Source organism: Triticum aestivum, chromosome 2A (genome assembly GCF_018294505.1).
Source record: "Triticum aestivum cultivar Chinese Spring chromosome 2A, IWGSC CS RefSeq v2.1, whole genome shotgun sequence".
Lineage (NCBI taxonomy): Eukaryota > Viridiplantae > Streptophyta > Magnoliopsida > Poales > Poaceae > Triticum > Triticum aestivum.
The window spans coordinates 123,926,066-123,942,731 of record NC_057797.1 but is presented as its reverse complement, the minus strand read 5'-3'; the positions used below and the strand labels follow the sequence as shown (position 1 = coordinate 123,942,731).

Sequence of the window (16,666 nt, the reverse complement as noted above, 5' to 3'; positions counted from 1 at the left end):
CTATCATAACCAAAGCCCTCATGCACCCCTTCAAAACCTGTGTTAGATGTACCCACATGGCCATTGAGGTCTCCTCCTATGAAGAGCTTCTCGCCAATAGGTACACTCCTAACCATGTCCTCCAGGCCTTCCCAGAACTCCTTGGTGTTCTCATTGTGGCCTACTTGCGGGGCATATTCGTTGATAACATTGAGAACCAAGTCCACAATGACCAGCTTGACCAGGATACCCCGGTCCTGTTGCCTCTTGACGTCTACCACTCCATACTCGAGGCTCTTGTTGACCAACTCCCGTAGCTTACCCGTCAATGACCCAACGTTCCAGCTACCTATGTGAATCCTACTAGGCTCGGCTAGCTTCCTTACCGTTCACACTCGTCGATACAAATGTGAAGACCCTTGCTCATTTTTCACTAAATCCGGACGTTGATGTAGCGCGCCACTAAGGACGTGACGACCCGATCCTCACTCTCATCGTATCCACATCAAGATTCAGCGCGCGACCAAGGGGGTGACGACCTGATCCTTGTCCATTTAACACAACACCCGAGTTCCAATACGTCATGTTGCTAAGAGGGTTACGCCCCAACGGTTTTCTTCTGGGTTTCATCTCCATAAGAGTGGTTGAGTTTTGACGTTAGCTCACCAAGCCTATCACAACCCTCCTCCTTTACCCGGGCTTGGGACCAACTATGTTGAGACCAGATAAGCAGAGTTGGCCGGGTCCCCATCATTCATAGATTCAAATTTGGCTTGGCTAGTTTTTTTTTGCCTCAGCCTCCAAATCTCGGCTTGAGCCGACACGATATGAGTCGAACCTGGTCTCCAACTCAAACAAAGCGCATATTAGAGCTCCTTGATACCAACATTCTCCCCGACCTCCTAACCGGCCCAACCCCCGATGTCTATCCCCTCTCGATCCCTCCACCACTCAGGCATAGGCACGTTCCCGTGCACTAGAGACCGTAGGGGCTACCGCGCTAGCGTCGGAGAAGACGACATGTACCGACAACTGCCCCCACTTCTCTTCCCTGAGGAGCTTGTCCCGTATTATGCCGAACTATTTGGTGTATTTTGGCTAAAAAACTTGTCCTAGGTTATGTTGAATTATTTGGTGTATTCAACTAGAAAAACTTGTCCTAGGTTATGTTGACTATTTGTAATCTCGCTCTATGCATGTGTGTTCTACATGAATGTAGTGCAACACTTGACCAAAATAGTTGATTAAGATGGACTTGCATACACACAATATTCAAACTTGGATTTTTATTCTGCCATAAATGGCTTTTGTAAATGTGCTGAAGATTTCCCAGAATGATGAGAGAAATAACTCCAACTGGTTGAACTTTTTCCAGATTTCTTTGCAAACTTGAATTTTTAAACAAAACTTGGCCGGATCTTACAAAACCGCCTAAACTTTAAAACAGATGGGGAAAATGGGCTCTAAATTTCCCAAAATTATGAGAGAAAATAACTCCAACCACTGGAATTTTTCCAGACTTTTTAGGACTTCAAAATTTCGAACCAAATTGGGTGAATCTTACAAAAAATTGTCCAACAATTAGAACAGCTAGGAAACAAGGGCTGAAATTTTCCCAGACTAATCACTGAATATGTATTGACTTTATGGAATTTTTCCTGATTTATTTGAAAACTTTGACATTTTGAAACAAATTTGGCTGAATCTTGCAAAAATTGTCCAAACTCTAAAACAGCTTGCCAAAGGGCTAAAACGTTTCCAGATTGATTATTGAATATGTATTGAATTAAATGAAATTTTCCAGACCATTTTGAACAATTTGTTTTTTGAATGAAATTTGGCTGAATCTCGAACTGTCCGGCCTTTAAAACGGCTAGGCAAAACGGGCTGCAAATTTGCCACATTTATCATTGGAGATGCATAGAATTACTGGATTTTTTTAAGGATTTTGCGTAACCAAAATTGGCCAATCTTATGAAAATTTTACAGATTTAAAAACGACTAAGCAAAATAGGCCGAAACATTCCCAAATTTATCATTAAAGATGTATTGAGTTACTGGAATTTTTTTCGATAATTTTGAAAACTTTGAATGTTTGAAACAAGTTTGGTCGAGTCTTACCAAACTGTATAAACTTTAAACGGTTGGGCAAAATGGGCAAAAAATTTCCCAGGTTGATTATACAAGATGGACTGAATTACTGGCTTTTAAAGGTATTTTTGAATTTTTTAAAAAAAAATCAGTCAAGTTGGCTTAATCTTAGAAGAACTATACAGATTTAAAAAAAAATCATTTTTCTGTGACTCCCAGGACCCACACGTCATGTTTATCATTAAGTGGCCAATTGGAGCAGTTGTGTGCTTTTTTGTTACTATACTTAGTCCTAGACTGGCGGGTATTAGTTAAAATCCCTATACTTGTAGTTTTGTATTACCTTAGTCCTAAATGTTGTGTATTTATTCAGTTTCTTTGAATATTTAATCAGGTTTGAATGTTATAACATTTTCTATAGGTTCGAGAGGTTCGTCCAGGGGCGAAATTCGACAAGGGAGACGCCGTCAAGTATCTCCTCCAGCAGCTCACCAACAAACATAGCTGGGACAGCTCTCGGATCTTACCAATCTATATTGGTGATGATAAGACCGATGAAGACGCTTTTAAGGTAAAAAACTTCAGAACATCATCTGAACAGTGAGACCTAATGGATTTAAAGCTTCATTTGGAAGAAGAAAAAAAATCTACTTTGTTGCATTCAGGTGCTTTCTGAGGAGGGTGGATTTGGGATCCGCGTCTGCAAGTGGCGCAAGAGGACTGCAGCTGAGTACTCTCTAAAGAACCCCAGTGAGGTAATGAATCTAGGCTCACGAGTATGCATGCAATCTTTTTAGCTGTATCCAACAAATTGAATGCTAAATAATTTTAATTGTTCTCAGGTGAAAGAGTTCCTAGAGAAGCTGGTGCGCTGGAGGAGAGAACAGGACCAAGTTTGAATTCCTTGGAAGTTGCAACAGCCCATTTGGAGCGGCGCAAATAAGTGAACGCCCAATTTTAGCGAAAGCGAACATAGGATGAAAGAAATAAAACCAAAACATTGCTGAAGCTGGTGATGGAGAAGTTGACTATATATTTTCTGTAGTAAGTACATACCTGGTGATGGAGTGACTATTTTTTCAAATCCTGCAACCAAATTGGAATGGGGCGTTACAAAGCGCCGTGGTCAGCAGCACCGTTGGCAGAGGGGCATTCGGAGTACTGGATTGCTTCATGCGAAGCAGGGGCGCATCTGACCGCCTTTTTTTTTGGAGTAGGATGTCCAGCACAAGGGTGGTCAGAGGAGACCGGATGTAGGAAAGCGGGAGAGGACTTCGCCGGAGGGATCGACGGAGTTTTTAGGGGAAGGGAGAGAAACGCCGGATGGGGAGGGGGCGCCGCCGCCGCTATCTAGAGGAAACGATCCGTACGAGTCAACGAGGCGAACCGGTGAAAAAAACGTAGGAATGGCCGAGAGCTAATGGGCCGTCCAGAGGAAACGATCAGCGTTGCGGGCCGATTTCCAACCTTAGGGGCTGTTGGGCTCTCGATCCGTTTGGAAGTAATTTTCCTAGGAGCATCTTTTATTTTCCTCTCCTCCCTCTCTCTCCGTGCCAAGCGGTCAGCGGCGTCCCTCTTCCTCCCGAGCGACACGGCGACACGCTCTGCCCGGTCCGCCGCAAGTTGGACTCCTCCGCCGCCGCAACGCCCACCTCTCTCCGACGCACCGCATCAGATTGAGGTAGGCCTCGCCTTCCTCGGTTTCTCCGTCGGCCGTCGCCCTCCCTTCGCGTGTGGATGCGCGCGCGTCCACTGCCCCTGCCCAACCTAGGGTTAAGACTTAAGAGTAGCCTGTTATTGCGTATATATTGCGTATTGACTCTGTTATTTCGTCCTCTCATTATCTCATGTATTATCTACCGACCCAATTTGCCTTAGCAGCTAGGGTTGAATATCCATTGGCTCCTCCAGCTCACGCATTACAATTGGTTATTAAATTGGAGTGCCCTGCTTGTCATCATTGGGAGTTGGCAGGGTGGCACCCAGCAAGTAGAAGCAAGTTATTTGAAACAAAAAAGGTCTGAAGAAAATCATTGTGCTACATTGGTGGCAGTAGTATTACATGCTTAGTTAACAGATTGATGACCTAGAGGCTAGAGCTAGGGAAGAGCAAGCCTCAGATCTGATTGAGCTGCTAGTTATTTCTCCTTTTTTGTCTCTAATTGATGACCGAGAGGGCAAAGCATCGTATTTCTTTAGGATAGGACTACTCAAATCGTTGGCCCATTTACTTGCTTATCGGATGAATTTTGAGTTAAGGGTACCCTCCCCAAACCCCAAGCCTCACATCAAGTCTGCCTCTGCATGACTGCTTCAATTTGGGGATTCCTTCATCAACCTTGATGCTGATTTTGCTGCAGCACTATCTCCTGTTTGCACCTTGCATTGCATCTGTCATGTCAGCCACACCTGAAACTGCATCTTGATCACATGTCCCAGGCTCGCCCACAGCTGCAACAAATTCCTCAAACACTTGCATATATTATCTCCTGCCAAATTATTCTGCTTTTTATGAGCTGAAATCACTGTATCAGGAGTGAATATTGGATCCATCTCCTATGCTCATTTGCTATGTTTTTAAGGCGACGCCTTACCGCCTTAGGGAGGGGGGGGCGCTTTGGCGCCTAGGCGACGCCTAGGCGGGCGCTTTGGACGCCTAGGCGCCCAAAGCGGTCGATTTTCCAAAGCGGAGGGGGAGCGCTTCGACGCCTAGGCGTCGCCTAGGCGTCGCCTTAGGGACGCTTTAAAAACATAGCTCATTTGAATGTGCTTTACTGTAAGAGCTCAGAGAATGAGCATAGGAGATGGATCCAATACTGGATACTGGGTCCATCTTAAATAGTTGTTAGAAATTATCTGTCACGTGTCCAGATTGCAAATGTTGTACAGTATAGCACATTCAATTGCCATGTAGTGAGATGTCAAGTTGTCTTGTAGAAAAAGTACTTTCTGACAACAAAGTCACATGATTGCTAATTTAGAAACTGCCGGCCATGGCAAGTTAACACCATTTGTGTTTGGACGGTAGTTTGAGACGGTAAGAGCTCAACTACCAATTCATTTCTTGAGTGAAACTACCAATTGGTTGACCCAGTTGAGTCATACTATTTCTCTTTGAAGGGTTCTTTATTGTTTTTCCTATATGAATTATTGTTTTTTCAAAAAACTCTGTTCAAACTTTTACACTTCTCGGTTCGAAAAATCGTACCTAATGTTGGATCTGAATATAAATAGGGCCAGCCGAGCTCTCACACATGTCTGGACGTGAGGTTCGTGAGTACACTAACCTCAGCGACCCTAAAGGTTAGTGATTTCATCATTCTCCAGTCCCAGTGTGGACAAGTGGTTCTTCTCCTTTTTGGTTTATTGGACATTTTCTTAAATCAAATCATCACCTTTGGGGTTATGCATATGCAGATAGAAAGTATGGGAAGGGGAAGGACAAGATCGACGATGAGGATGTCACCTTCCAGCGCATGGTAGCAAAGGTTAACCGGAATGCTCTTGCAAAAATAATTCTGATTAAATTGTGAATAAATTGAGTTATAATTACTTAGTAGCATTGTCCTGGTAGGTATCTTATTTTTAGGAAATTAGTTTAGCTATCAAAATCTAAGTTACATTATCGATTCTCACATTCGAATATTGGATACTTTGAAATGAGGGTCATGGAAAGAAAGAGGTCTGTTTGAGTTTTGACATGGTATTGTGCTTGTACAGATATAGATAAGTGCAGAAGGCCTTTGATATGTTTGTACCAATGAGCTTAAATTCAGGGAATTTACTTTGGATTGTGAGAAATCATTCAACGTGATCAGGAAAAAGATCAAGGCTGTCTTAGGTTTAGGTAGCATACATTATCTCCTCTTATCAGTGTTGTGTTCGGGACAGCATTTAACTTGCTGGCAGTTGTGGGCTTGTGGCCATGAGATTACTCGCTCTTCTTGAAAAATTGATCCCATTACTCAGTATGCCTGCAATAGGCATTGATTTACGATGTTCTGATAACATGCCCTGACAGGGATTTTGGCTTTCTACTGGGCGGTTGATGCCAACAGATGCAGGATGTTGCTGGTGAGCGGGGAGGCTACCTTCATGGGCGAGGAGGTATTCCATGCTTCTTTAATGAAGAATTCATGCTGGCTCCTTGTTAACCTTGTTTACTTCGATGTTGTTCAGCATTGGACAGTGATGATTTGCTTTACCTTAAAGAGCAAATGGAGGCTGAGGAAGATGCAGAGCGTCTCCTCCGTCGTACAGAGAAGCGGGCATTTGCTGCCTTTAAGATATCCTCTCTTGCATGATACATTATAGCATCTCCCACACCTTTTACAAGATAATATTTAGTATAACCCAAGCGTTCTTGCTATGCATGCATGCTATTTTCCACATCTATTATTTGATTTTCTTGTCATTGGTCATGCAGTTGCAGCACAATATTCACATGCCTAGGGGTAGTTTCACATCTTATCGCAGCTTGCAGCGTTCCACATTTCGATAACTCTGTCAGTTTGTTTGTTTGATTTCTTTAACTCTGGCATTACCAAGCAGCAGTTCTAGCTGATTCTGCACCTCCTATTCCCGCGGCTCTTCGGGTCGAGCCTAGACCCAAAAGTGATATAAGGTAAGCCGTGCGCGACAAAGACTCTGTTTCCATCAATGATACTTTTGCCTTCTGATTTGGCACATACCTTGTTATGGGCAGGCAACGTGATCTCTTGAAGAAGATTGTCGAGATCAAACCAAAGCGAGCAAAAGTCAGCAGCCCTCGACAAACAGCAGAGGGTGATAGACCTAAGCAGGAACAAGAAGATTCTATGAGGAAAATGTCTACGCATGAAGGTGAAAATGAACTGTCTCAAGGGTCTGTCATCTTTGTGCAACCTCTGTCAAAACCAGGTGATCCAGCGGAGGCCAAGTCGCAGAATGCAGCTGTAAGCTTACTTGGTTTAGCGTATGAGAGTTCGGACGAGGAATAGTTTGTGGCGTGAAGAAATTGTTGTAGACTCCGTGTTGAAGTTTTTCTGTTCTCTTGCTAGACTGTGTTGTATCATCAGAAGGATAAAGAACTTATGCCGGCACTGATTAGGTGTCACTGCTGGAAATCAAGCCTGAGTTACTTATTGGGTAGACTATATTCTTGCAGAACTATATATGTGATTGCTAATGCTAATGTATATAGGCCCTGTTTGGATACTTTAACTTAGCTAGAGGTTAGAGTTTGTTTCTAGCTCATGACTAACCCTGAACTAATTCTAGCCAAAGAGGTGTTTGGACGATAGGGTTAGATTGACAATAAATGCACAGGAGAACAAGCTCCTATTAGCACCTCTTGGGTGGGATAGTTTTTTTTTGGATGGGTTAGATGCAACTAGCTCAAACTATCCCTCATGTTTGGATACTTTAGGGCTAGTTGAGCCCAAACTAGCTCTAACCCATTGATCCAAACATGGCCATAAAAGTAAGTGAAATCTCAAATAATAGAAAAACTAAATTTACTAGCTCCTTTATTTAAGAAAAAATATATTCACCGTAGCAAATGGTATCAAGTTGAAGAGGCTTTATAAACTCGTTATCTACTTGAATGGTCAGGAACATTTGGGTTCACTAAACTCGGTGCTTTTATCTCCATTACTGTACTATACTATTAATATACAGTTTATACCACATGCCCATACTAATAATACTAATAAAAGCATGAGTCCTGAAACTAATCAAACTTGTGCAGGTGTATTTGTTCGGGTGTCACATTGATTGATACTATGGAGAAGATTTCTACTAAAGACTTGAATCTAATTTTTAGTTTCAGAATTTATCTTGTACTCCGTTCACTATTATAAAATGTTCTGACTTTTTTCTAAATTGGATGTATGTAGACATGTTTTTGTGTGTTTGTTTACTTATTTCACTTTGTGTCTAGTCCATATTGAAATATCCAAAACATCTTACAATAGTGAATGGAGGGAGTATTTCTTATTTCTAGAATACTTTATCATGTTTCATTTGCCCCACCTCTTGCATTTGCTCCCCACTGATTTTTTATGAACTGGCATAGTTAACATATTTTCCTTTTTGCGTAGAGCAATCACATCCGTATAAAAATGGAACTCATCGACCCTGGGTCTAGAAAGGATATGGAGAGAGTCAGGTGGCCCATCGAAGTTAGTTGCAAGAAAGGTCATTCTACCCTATATTGTTGGTCAAGTGAGCTTTGCCACCATTAATAAGAACGAATTGGGTTTGCCATATAAGAGGGGCACTTTCGATAAAAAAGAGGAGCCTAGGGCTTCGCTTGCAATGGTACAGAGGGGGTTTAAGCACACTAGGTGGAATGGTGGGTTGAGTCATATCTTCCTCTCTAGTCACTTGGTGTTAGGCATGCAGGCGGACGGCCCCGCGAAGCATGCGAGCGTCCGCAACCATCAATTTTGCATTAGCACGGTTATTAAAGTGGCAGTGATTAGCTTAGTTTTCACTTCGATTGGTAACTCATATCCACATGACATGCCAGGAACGATGATGTTATTTTAGTTCAGAGTGGCATAATCATCAAAGTGTGAGTTTTCACTTTCATCCGTGCAAATTACTGGGTAAGATAGAAGCATGCCAACGAAAAGCTTTAAGGTGCATCTAGGTGATTGAAAAGATGTTTTTTGCTCATAGACATGTAAAATTGAGATGTGTATAATATTGCCTAAATATTTGGTTCATCAAGGTCGCCACACTCTGGAGTTCTCCATCGATACCGTTCTTTGTTTATTTGTGCCTAAATCAAACTACAATCACTCGAGAGAATGTAGGGTTTTCAAGATGAATACTTTGTTTATTTGTGTCTAAATCAAACTGCAATCACTCGAGAGAATGTAGGGTCTTCAAGATGAACTAGCAAATATGCCCGTGCGCTGCAATGGGAGACAAAAAATTATGGCTAACCAAATAAGTATGACTCAATATCCTGATATATAAGCGTACTCTATTTTAACATAGTGGTTCACCATGTTACCATTTTGTTTCTCACCCTAGCCGATGATGGTCGCGATGTTCACGTGATCACAATGCACTCGACATGGTAAATCCCAAGGCTATGAGTTTGCCGGTGCATGCCACACTTGTCTCATTGACCACGAACTACTCCCAATGCCAAGACATATAAAGACTTTTGAATAACTAATCAAATCCTAGACATAAAATACTTTTGAATCAGTGAACAGTTTTTCCAATCGACAAACATTTTTTTGAAATTTTGATTTTCTCAAAAAAATCATGAACATTAGTTCTGTTTACAATTTTTTTGAATGTATGAACCGGTTTCGTATTCATTAACATTTTTTGACTCAACAATTTTTTTAATCGATGATTTTTTTAAAATTGGGGAAGAAAATTTAAAAACATATTATTATTATTGTGAACATTTTCTAAAATTTCATGGAATTTTCTTTTCAGATTCCCGAATATGTTTTGAATACATGATCATTTTTTCAAAATCATGAACTTGATTTTATTTCCTGACCATTTTTTACAAATTGTGATATTTTTATAATTTTGCGAACAGTTTTGCAAAACCACCAACATTTTTTGAATCTAAAAACTTTTTATGATTTTCTAAACATTTTTGAATTCACATATATTTTATGATTTTTTATCAAACTCGCAACTTTTAGAATATTAAAATCTGGAATTACTTTAAAAAAGAAAGAAACAGAATGAGAAAAGGAATGACAAAAAAGTAAAATGAAAATAAACAGGGGAGTGAAGCCCCGCACATGGGCCGGCCCATGAACGCATAGCGTGAGAAATAAGATAAAAATTGTGGAAGTTGGGGATCAAACCCTGGTCTCGCCGCTAAAAGAGCGATCGGCCAACCACTCTGATACTCATTGTTCTCTCATCTCTACTCGTTGCGCCCCTATAAAACAACGAAGGAGGCGTGGATTTTTGGTCTGAAAAATCGAATCGTTTTTCCACTTACGGTGCGACCGAAGAATTTGTTTTCTCATGTGAGAGGGCTTCCCCAAGGATCCATTATCACCTCTATTGTTTGCAATCGTCATGGATGTGCTAACCTCCTTCATTATCAATGCTGAAAAGGTGGATGTCCTCAGTTCATCGCGGGAGTCTCACGGCTGCAGATAATGTCTATTTATGCTAATGATGATTGTTATTCGTTAAGCCATTTGTCCAAGACTTATGCTTTGTCAGGGAGGTATTTAGTGTCTTCGGGAGGCCTCGGGATTACACATAAACTATGCAAAATCCTTTGCTATTATGATTAGGAATACACACGAGGAAAGGGACGGTGTGGAAGCTGCTCCGCCTTGGAGAATTGCTAGCTTTGCAAAAATCTTGGGCTTCAGTTGGCACTTGGCCAGCTTTACTAAAGATGAATGGCAGTTGATTATTGGCAAGGTCATCAAGCAGCTTCTGGGATAGCAGAAATGCTTGAGGTGGGAGGCTTATCTTGGTTAAGTTAGTCATCTCTGCTCGACCTATGCATCACCTGTTGGTCTTGGATGCCCCCAAGTGGGCACTTGAGGCTGTAGATAAAAGTCATAGAGCATTCGTTTTGGAGGGATCCGAGAAAATCCATGGAGGTTAGTGCCTAGTCACCTGGCAGAATGTTTGCATGCCTAAGTGCTTCGGTGGATTGGAAGTGTTTGATTTACAGAAGCAGGCGGTGGCGCTTAGGTTCCGTTGGGAGTGGTTGCGGCGTATAGATTCCTCTAAACCTTGGCAAGGTCTGTTGATGGTATTTGACCCGATGAATTTGAATCGATGGGTGACTGACATTGCTGGAGGTTTGTCTATGGCTGGGCTGGTGCAATATGTGCACCTTTGGGAAGCGGTTGTCGTAGTTCGGTTTCAACATAACTTCGACAATGAGGCAATCTGAAATTGGAGCAAGGCCTTAATATACACGTCATTGTCTACCCATCGAATGTTGTGAGAAGGAGCTCTTAGATTCTCGTGCACAAAGGCTCCATGGAAAAGTTGGGCGCCTCTTAATTGCAAGGTTTTTTTATGGTTAGCCACTGTAATATCGCATATGGACGTTAGATCTGGATTTGAGGAGGGGGCTGGTGAACGAATGTTACCTATATATGATCAAGATGAGACACTACTGACTACTCCCTTTGTTCCCAAATATAAGTCTTGTTGAAATCTCTAAAAAGACTTATATTTAGGAACGAAGGGAGTATATTTGATGCAGTACATCTTCTCTAGACAGGTACTCCCTCCGTTCGAAAATACTTGTCCTAGATATCCATTTCTAGGACAAGTATTTTCGATCGGAGGGAGTATGTCATCAAATGTCTTCATGAATTGCAGGCGCTGCTTCTGGTGGCCATCTCTACTCCGGATGGACAACCTTGATTCTTGTTGGACTAAGTCCATGACCCTATTGCCAAACTACATTGCGCGGATACTTCAGAAAGCGCGCGTATCCAGCCGGATACTGCCCCGATACGTCTCGATACGTATCCCGTAAGTATCCCTCGATTTTTTGGTTTAAAGAAAAGAAAATAATGTTTGATACTCCTAGGATACTTCCGTGATACGTATTGTATACCTGAAATCCCTCGGTTGACGTGAAATCTCGTCAGTAGTAAAGGCGCACCTTTTGAAGATTCCCAACATGAGTGTCAGTTCATGTCAAAACATGTCTCTTAATGTTCTAGTTCAATTGAAAGGTGAGCAAGAGAGAGTCGATGCACTGATTGGAACAGAAAACTTAGGGAAACCTCACTACCAATTAATGGAAGTGGATCAAGTGTACCAAAAGAAAGGGGGTAATCATATTGAGTCATGCTTTGACCTAGAAGCTCCTTACTTTTTTTCCATATTTTAAATAATTAATATATGTAATATCTATATATAAACATATCCCTGTATCCATGTTTTTAGAAAATTGACGTATCGGGCGTATCCCCGTATCGCGTTTCCGATACGTATCCAAGTATCCGTGCAACGTAGTTGCCAAAAGCCAAACGTAGGGTTTACATTCTCTTGTTTTTTTGAAAGAAAAGGTAGATCTTGTTATACCTTATGCATTCAAAACAGGCCGTAGCCTAATAGACCAAAGTCATTTTACATGAAGACGATGTGAGCGCCGCACGGAGTATGCAGCAGGCCAGCGCCAAGCCTGAAGAAAAGGAAAGCAAGAGAAGGGGAAAGGAGAAACATAGGCTGGAGGACTTATGTGTAGCTACTGTTGCAACATTACATTAGCCTAAGAAGTTAAAAAAAAAACCTTGCATTTCCTCCTGGTGCTCTCAGCCTCCAGAGCATGAGTAGCTGAGCGATCTCAGTAAGAACCTTTCCGGCCGTCCAACAAACATTATGAAAGACTTGTGCATTTCTGGCATGCCAAAGCGCCACTGCACCAGCTGCAAAGAAGACATGCCAGAGCGCGCCATATGCTTCCCTCGCTACCCCAGAGGCCAGAAAATCTGCAACAGTTTCAGTGGAGTTTGCCAAATCTAGGAGGCCGGCCTTGGTCCAAACAACTTGGGCAAGTTTGCATCTGAGCAAGATATGATGCATGGTTTTGGTTGCTGGACATAGATCGCATCCGTTGTGTTTTACAATCCTTGTCCATTGCTTTCTTAACATGTTATCCCGAGTATTGTGTCTGTCCCTGATGGTCAGCCATAGAAAGACACGGTGTCTTTTGGGTATAATTCGATCCCAAATATAAGGGGCCGAGGGGCAGTCCATGTCTCTGAAAGTGAGCAGCCTACAGAAATGAGCTGTTGAGAGCTTGTTTTCATTCTCTTGTTATGCTTGCTTGCCGGAGTTTGTGGAAACAACATAATGTTAGCCAACTTAGAGATGTGAAAGAGACTAGTATACAGATCATTGCTGAATTTCATCTTTGGGGCATGGCTAGAGGAACCGAAGTGGCATCGTCGTGTGAGCAGTTTGCTTTGTATTTGGAGTAGAGTATGTGTATTTTGTTTTCCTTTGACAACAACTTTCTTGTAAACCATCTTACTTCTTCCTCTACAAAGATACTAGTAATAATGTATGTGCAATGCATGTTTATATTAGGTAGGATATTAGTTGCATGTTATATTAGGTAAGATATATCTGTTGCATGTTGGTATTTGGTAAGATATCAATTACTTTTTCGCGGGAATGGTAGAATATTAATTACATCGCAGATTTCAAGGGATAGCGTTGAGTCAAAACATGTTCATAACCAATGGCAGTGGTCGGTAATTAGAGCGTTAAACGTGTTTGGTGCTCAATATTGGAGCGATTTGAACCGCTAGATAACATGATTTGATGGTCAAGATGGTTTGGATCTGCCCATTTGGGTTTTTTTATATTGGTATAGATATAGATATAGATATAGATGATATGCAATTTGCAGACTATAATTTTTTCTTAAAAATCTGGATATCAAGAGTTGATGTAACAACATTACCACAATTTTGCTTCTGATATAGCTTAGTGGGAGTTGGAATCTAGCTATCGTCATATGCCACGTCCCTCCACCGAGTCGTCCTATGGCGTAGGCATCTTGATCAACAAGAGCCTCAAGTATGGAGTGGTAGACGTCAAGAGACGTGGGGACCAGATTATCCTGGTCAAGCTGGTAGTTGAGGACTTGGTTCTCAATGCTATCAGCGCGTATGCCCCGCAAGTAGGCCACAATGAGAACACCAAGAGGGAGTTATGGGAAGGCCTGGAAGACATGGTTAGGAGTGTACCAATTGGTGAGAAGCTCTTCATAGGAGGAGACCTCAATGGCCACGTGGGTACATCTAACACAGGTTTTGAAGGGGCGCATGGGGGCTTTGGCTATGGCATCAGGAATCAAGAAGGAGAAGATGTCTTAAGCTTCGCTCTAGCCTACAACATGATTGTAGCTAACACCCTATTTAGAAAGAGAGAATCACATCTGGTGACTTTTAGTAGTGGCCAACACTCTAGCCAGATTGATTTCATCCTCTCGAGAAGAGAAGATAGGCGTGCGTGCCTAGACTGTAAGGTGATACCTGGAGAGAGTGTTGTACCCCAGCATAAGTTGGTGGTTGCTGACTTCCGCTTTCGGATTCGTGTCCAACGGGATAAGCGTGCCAAAGTCGCTAGAACGAAGTGGTGGAAGCTCAAGGGGGAGGTAGCTCTAGCGTTCAAGGAGAGGGTCATTAAGGAGGGCCCTTGGGAGGAAGGAGAAGATGCGAACAATGTGTGGACGAAGATGGCGACTTGCATTCGTAAGGTGGCCTCGGAGGAGCTTGGAGTGTCCAGGGGAAGGAAAAGCGAAGATAAGGATACCTGGTGGTGGAATGATGATGTCCAGAAGGTGATTAAAGAGAATAAAGATTGCTTCAAACGCCTGTACATGGATAGGAGTGCAGACAACATAGAGAAGTACAAGATGGCAAAGAAGGCCGCAAAGCGAGCTGTTGGTGAAGCAAGGGGTCGGGCATATGAGGACCTCTACCAACGGTTAGGCACGAAGGAAGGTGAAAGGGACATCTATAAGATGGCCAAGATCCGAGAGAGGAAGACGAGGGATATTGGCCAAGTCAAATGCATCAAGGACGGATCAGGCCAACTCTTGGTGAAGGACGAGGAGATTAAGCATAGATGGCTGGAGTACTTCGACAAGCTGTTCAATGGGGAGAATGAGAGTTCTACCATTGAACTGGACGACTCCTTTGATGAGACCAACATGCGTTTTTGTGCGGCGAATCCAGAAGTCTGAGGTCAAGGAGGCTTTAAAAAGGATGAAAGGAGGCAAGGCGACGGGCCCTGATTGTATCCCCATTGAGGTGTGGAAAGGTCTCGGGGACATAGCGATAGTATGGCTAACCAAGCTTTTCAACCTTATTTTTCGGGCAAACAAGATGCCAGAAGAATGGAGACGGAGTATATTAGTACCAATCTTCAAGAACAAGGGGGATGTTCAGAGTTGTACTAATTACCGTGGAATTAAGCTGATGAGCCATACAATGAAGCTATGGGAGAGAGTCATTGAGCACCGCTTAAGAAGAATGACAAGCATGACCAAAAATCAGTTTGGTTTCATACCTGGGAGGTCGACCATGGAAGCCATTTTCTTGGTACGACAACTTATGGAGAGATATAGGGAGCAAAAGAAGGACTTGCATATGGTGTTCATTGACTTGGATAAGGCCTATGATAAGATATCGCGGAATGTCATGTGGTGGGCCTTGGAGAAACACAAAGTCCCAGCAAAGTACATTACCCTCATCAAGGACATGTACGATAATGTTGTGATAAGTGTTCGAACAAGTGATGTCGACACTGATGACTTCCCGATTAAGATAGGACTGCATCAGGGGTCAGCTTTGAGCCCTTATCTTTTTTGCATTGGTGATGGATGAGGTCACAAGGGATATACAAGGAGATATCCCATGGTGTATGCTCTTTGCAGATGATGTGGTGCTAGTTGACGATAGTCGGACGGGGTTAAATAGGAAGTTAGAGTTATGGAGACAAACCTTGGAATCGAAAGGGTTTAGGCTTAGTAGAACTAAAACCGAGTACATGATGTGCGGTTTCAGTACTACTAGGTGTGAGGAGGAGGTTAGCCTTGATGGCCAGGTGGTACCTCAGAAGGACACCTTTCAGTATTTGGGGTCAATGCTGCAGGAGGATGGGGGTATTGATGAAGGTGTGAACCATCGAATCAAAGCCGGATGGATGAAGTGGCGCCAAGCTTCTGGCATTCTCTGTGACAAGAGAGTGCCACAAAAGCTAAAAGGCAAGTTCTACAGGACGGCGGTTCGACCCGCAATGTTGTATGGCGCTGAGTGTTGGCCGACTAAAAGGTGACATGTTCAACAGTTAGGTGTGGTGGAGATGCGTATGTTGAGATGGATGTGTGGCCACACGAGGAAGGATCGAGTCCGGAATGATGATATACGAGATAGAGTTGGGGTAGCACCAATTGAAGAGAAGCTTGTCCAACATCATCTGAGATGGTTTGGGCATATTCAGCGCAGGCCTCCATAAGCTCCGGTGCATAGTGGACGGCTAAAGCGTGCGGAGAATGTCAAGAGAGGGTGGGGTAGACCGAATTTGACATGGGAGAAGTCTGTTAAGAGAGACCTGAAGGATTGGAGTATCACCAAAGAGTTAGCTATGGACAGGGGTGCGTGGAAGCTTGCTATCCATGTGCCAGAGCCATGAGTTGGTTGCGAGATCTTATGGGTTTCACCTCTAGCCTACCCCAACTTGTTTGGGACTAAAGGCTTTGTTATTGTTGTTGTTGTTGTTGGATTTTTTTGTTTAAAAAATGTAAATACGGAAAAAATAAATAATTTCCTATCTCTTTGCGGCTTCATCCCTTCTCCCATCTTCAAATTGAACTAAAACGCAAACCCTAAACCGATGCGCGATGGAGGGAGACCACCACCAGAGCGGCCGCAGGCGCGCCCCCGACACCCGCGACCGCGCCATCTGCGGCGCGTCCTCCGACCCCGTCTCTTCCAGCCACGAGGCCTGCTTGACCGAGCACGCCCGGTTCTTCTCCGCCGGCATGTTGCACAGGCAGGGGATCACCGGACGGGACAGGGAGTACGAGCTTGCGATGGCCGCGCGCTCCCGTCTAGCGTCTATC

At 43.1% G+C, this 16,666-nt stretch overlaps 2 protein-coding genes across 5 annotated transcripts in view; both read left to right on the top strand.

Moving 5' to 3' along the window:
* Positions 1-2,969, top strand: part of LOC123191582 (probable trehalose-phosphate phosphatase 5) — a 29,281-nt gene extending 26,312 nt beyond the window's left edge. The window contains exons 13-15 of the mRNA XM_044604259.1: positions 2,492-2,641; positions 2,736-2,825; positions 2,913-2,969. Of these exons, the coding sequence (XP_044460194.1) occupies positions 2,492-2,641; positions 2,736-2,825; positions 2,913-2,969 (297 nt within the window). The remainder of the gene's footprint in view (positions 1-2,491; positions 2,642-2,735; positions 2,826-2,912) is intronic.
* A 637-nt stretch (positions 2,970-3,606) lies between these two features.
* On the top strand, positions 3,607-7,266 carry LOC123187935 (uncharacterized). 4 transcript variants are annotated; one of them, XM_044599940.1, is made up of 7 exons: positions 3,607-3,751; positions 5,305-5,373; positions 5,488-5,558; positions 6,129-6,177; positions 6,250-6,356; positions 6,618-6,694; positions 6,776-7,266. In XM_044599940.1, the coding sequence occupies exons 2-7, from the start codon at positions 5,325-5,327 to the stop codon at positions 7,047-7,049; spliced, it is 627 nt and encodes a 208-aa protein (XP_044455875.1). In that variant the 5' UTR covers positions 3,607-3,751; positions 5,305-5,324; the 3' UTR covers positions 7,050-7,266. The 4 variants fall into 4 exon arrangements, with proteins under 4 accessions (XP_044455875.1, XP_044455874.1, XP_044455877.1 ...); XM_044599939.1 differs by having other exon boundaries at positions 6,615-6,694; XM_044599942.1 differs by having other exon boundaries at positions 6,092-6,177.
* Positions 7,267-16,666: the final 9,400 nt, after the last annotated feature.